Source organism: Aspergillus welwitschiae (assembly GCF_003344945.1).
Source record: "Aspergillus welwitschiae strain CBS 139.54b unplaced genomic scaffold BDQ94scaffold_206, whole genome shotgun sequence".
NCBI lineage: Eukaryota > Fungi > Ascomycota > Eurotiomycetes > Eurotiales > Aspergillaceae > Aspergillus > Aspergillus welwitschiae.
In genome coordinates this window covers 2,946-5,134 of record NW_020798900.1, presented here as the reverse complement: position 1 = coordinate 5,134, position 2,189 = coordinate 2,946, and the positions used below count along the sequence as shown (strand labels likewise).

Below are 2,189 nucleotides of genomic sequence, written 5' to 3'. Positions count from 1 at the left end.
TCTGGAACGCGGCTTCAGCATGCCATCCATGATGGGAACTCCCGCTTCTTTCACCAAGAGCGCGACAGAGCTCTGACCGCGCTCCGGTCGCGTGGGGTTATCCACTGCGACAGTGAGTGGCGTAATATGCTGTGGGATGACCTGAATGGCCGCTTGGTTGTCATTGACCTAGAAGATGTGGAATGGTTGAAGCGCGCTAGGGCCCTTGAATCCGTCTCTGCGAATACGCGGCGTATTCGCTGCGTCAGAGTGATGAAATTTAAGCCCGGCTTGGAAAGGGTGGAAATTCCGCAACACGGCAGTACCTTGAGCTTGTAACAGTCTGTCCGAGAACGTTGCAAAGCATTCCACGACAAGACGTTGTGCCTTTATCTTACACCGAGTACTAAATACACATTCTGCAACACGAACAAGACGAACCATACATGTCACCAGAGCCCAACTGCACGGCAGGTTTGAGCGGCGGACTTATTTACACGACCTTCCCAAGCACTGCTGCTAGAGATACACCCCATCAACCATCCCCCGTCGACCGGAGTCCTTCGAAAATCTTTTATTCGATTTCACAGCTAGCTCAAGTGTTTAAAGCTCACTTGGTTGGCATCCGCCTCAGCAAGATTTCATGTGCAGCTGCTACGATGTTTTTGATCTGGCTCATGTTAGTCAACAAGTGAGAAGAGCGCAGCAGCACTCTTGCACCCACCTCACGTCAATATAGAGCCAAAGACTCCAGTCGTTGAAGGTCGTGCTCCACAATGGCAGGCCCCTATACGAGCTTTCGGAGGATGGTCACAAGACGATTGTGAGTTGGTAAGATGTACGCTGCTCCATGACCGCATTTGCCTCAATCAAGAAAAGCAGGGCACTAAAATGTTTGGCGATCTTGAAACTGCGTCAAGATGTTGCTCAAGCGCAATCGAATCGCCGTGGTCGACAACAAGTTCGCCTGCAGATATCTGAAACATTAGCACCGCCACAGCTAGCGCTACGGGGGTTCTTTACCGAATAGAGAGGAAGATTGAAATATTCCGAGGTTGCCTCGACTGTGAAGGTCTTCTTAACGCCCGGTGGACCACTAGCACGAGTTAGGCCCGGGGTCTTGATCGGGTACAGACACTTTACCGACGTACTTCCGAAGGATGGTGAGTACTTGGCCTTTTCCATCAATTACGTCGTCGAACGGTACCGTCGGTATCAGACCCGGGCGGGTTTTCGCCAGTGACAAGAGCAAGGTCTTGTCATCGGAAGGGATCTGCAGGCAGTCGAAGGATTCGGGTGACCAATCCATATCTCCATGAGCACTGACTGCGCACTCCACTGGATTCACGTCAGTCAGACGCCAAGCAATTGTCAATCGTGTTACATACCGAACATCTTCTTGAAGCTGAACCAGCATACTGTTGGGCAGGCGACCAAGAAATCGGTCTCCTGTTCTGACGCTCTTCATGGAACTTGTACTTGCCGATCTAGACCCCAGCCTGTGTCCCCCATGCAAAGTCTTCGTATTCCCTGGGTTCAGTCCAATTATTTGGCTCGCTTTCGACATACATATCCGAGGTCGGCAGGGTTATTCTACTCGCTTGGCGCTACCTGGAGCGGATACGTCCATGAGGTAGGGCCGCTTGATTTATTCCCGCAGGTTCCTGCATGTCGAATGGCTCCCTTGTTTGACTAAAAAGGCGCCAACGACCTAGAGAAGTGCAGGTCAGGCATTACCTCGCGCTGAACGGCCTCTTGGGCAACTGTCCCAATACCAGTTGGAGGGCAAGGGCTCAACCCACTCACCTATTCTCTTGTTACTCTCTTTTCCTGGGCAGAAAGAATACCTCACAGTTGACACGAATGCTATAGATCCGACCGTGGATCTCTCGTGCTGATCTGATGAATCCGTATCAACCGCTCGTTGGATCATCTGACAGCGATCGAATGGATGATGTCGGGGAAGCGTCATTCTGGCGAAACCGACCACAGATTGGACAGACGATCTCAACGACACAGAACGGGTGCTGAAGTTGCAGACCAAGGAAGACAGGAGCCAACGTCCCACGAATCCGTTACGATGTGATACATGAGATCCTCGTTGTCAACCCGCCCACACACTCCATTGGTATAGCTGGCCTTATAAGGGGACAACAATGAGACCAGGGTGTGATTTGGGTTTGGACTACGCGTCTGCCGCGCGTGTGCAG

At 51.8% G+C, this 2,189-nt stretch overlaps 2 protein-coding genes across 2 annotated transcripts; one reads left to right on the top strand and one right to left on the bottom strand.

Moving 5' to 3' along the window:
* The first annotated feature begins 102 nt into the window (after window positions 1-102).
* Window positions 103-410, top strand: BDQ94DRAFT_155911 (uncharacterized protein). The gene has a single exon (XM_026768554.1). It carries the CDS (start codon window positions 127-129, stop codon window positions 316-318), a length of 192 nt encoding a protein of 63 aa, XP_026619197.1. The 5' UTR covers window positions 103-126; the 3' UTR covers window positions 319-410.
* A 455-nt stretch (window positions 411-865) lies between these two features.
* Window positions 866-1,447, bottom strand: BDQ94DRAFT_176583 (uncharacterized protein; the record flags this gene model as incomplete). Its single annotated transcript, XM_026772725.1, has 4 exons — window positions 866-946; window positions 1,003-1,075; window positions 1,131-1,317; window positions 1,399-1,447. 4 exons carry the CDS (start codon window positions 1,445-1,447, stop codon window positions 866-868), a joined length of 390 nt encoding a protein of 129 aa, XP_026619196.1.
* Window positions 1,448-2,189: the final 742 nt, after the last annotated feature.

Coding starts and splice junctions, on each gene's coding strand:
- BDQ94DRAFT_155911 (XM_026768554.1), top strand. CDS start 127: ATGCTGTGGGATGACCTGAATGGCCGCTTGGTTGTCATTGACCTAGAA.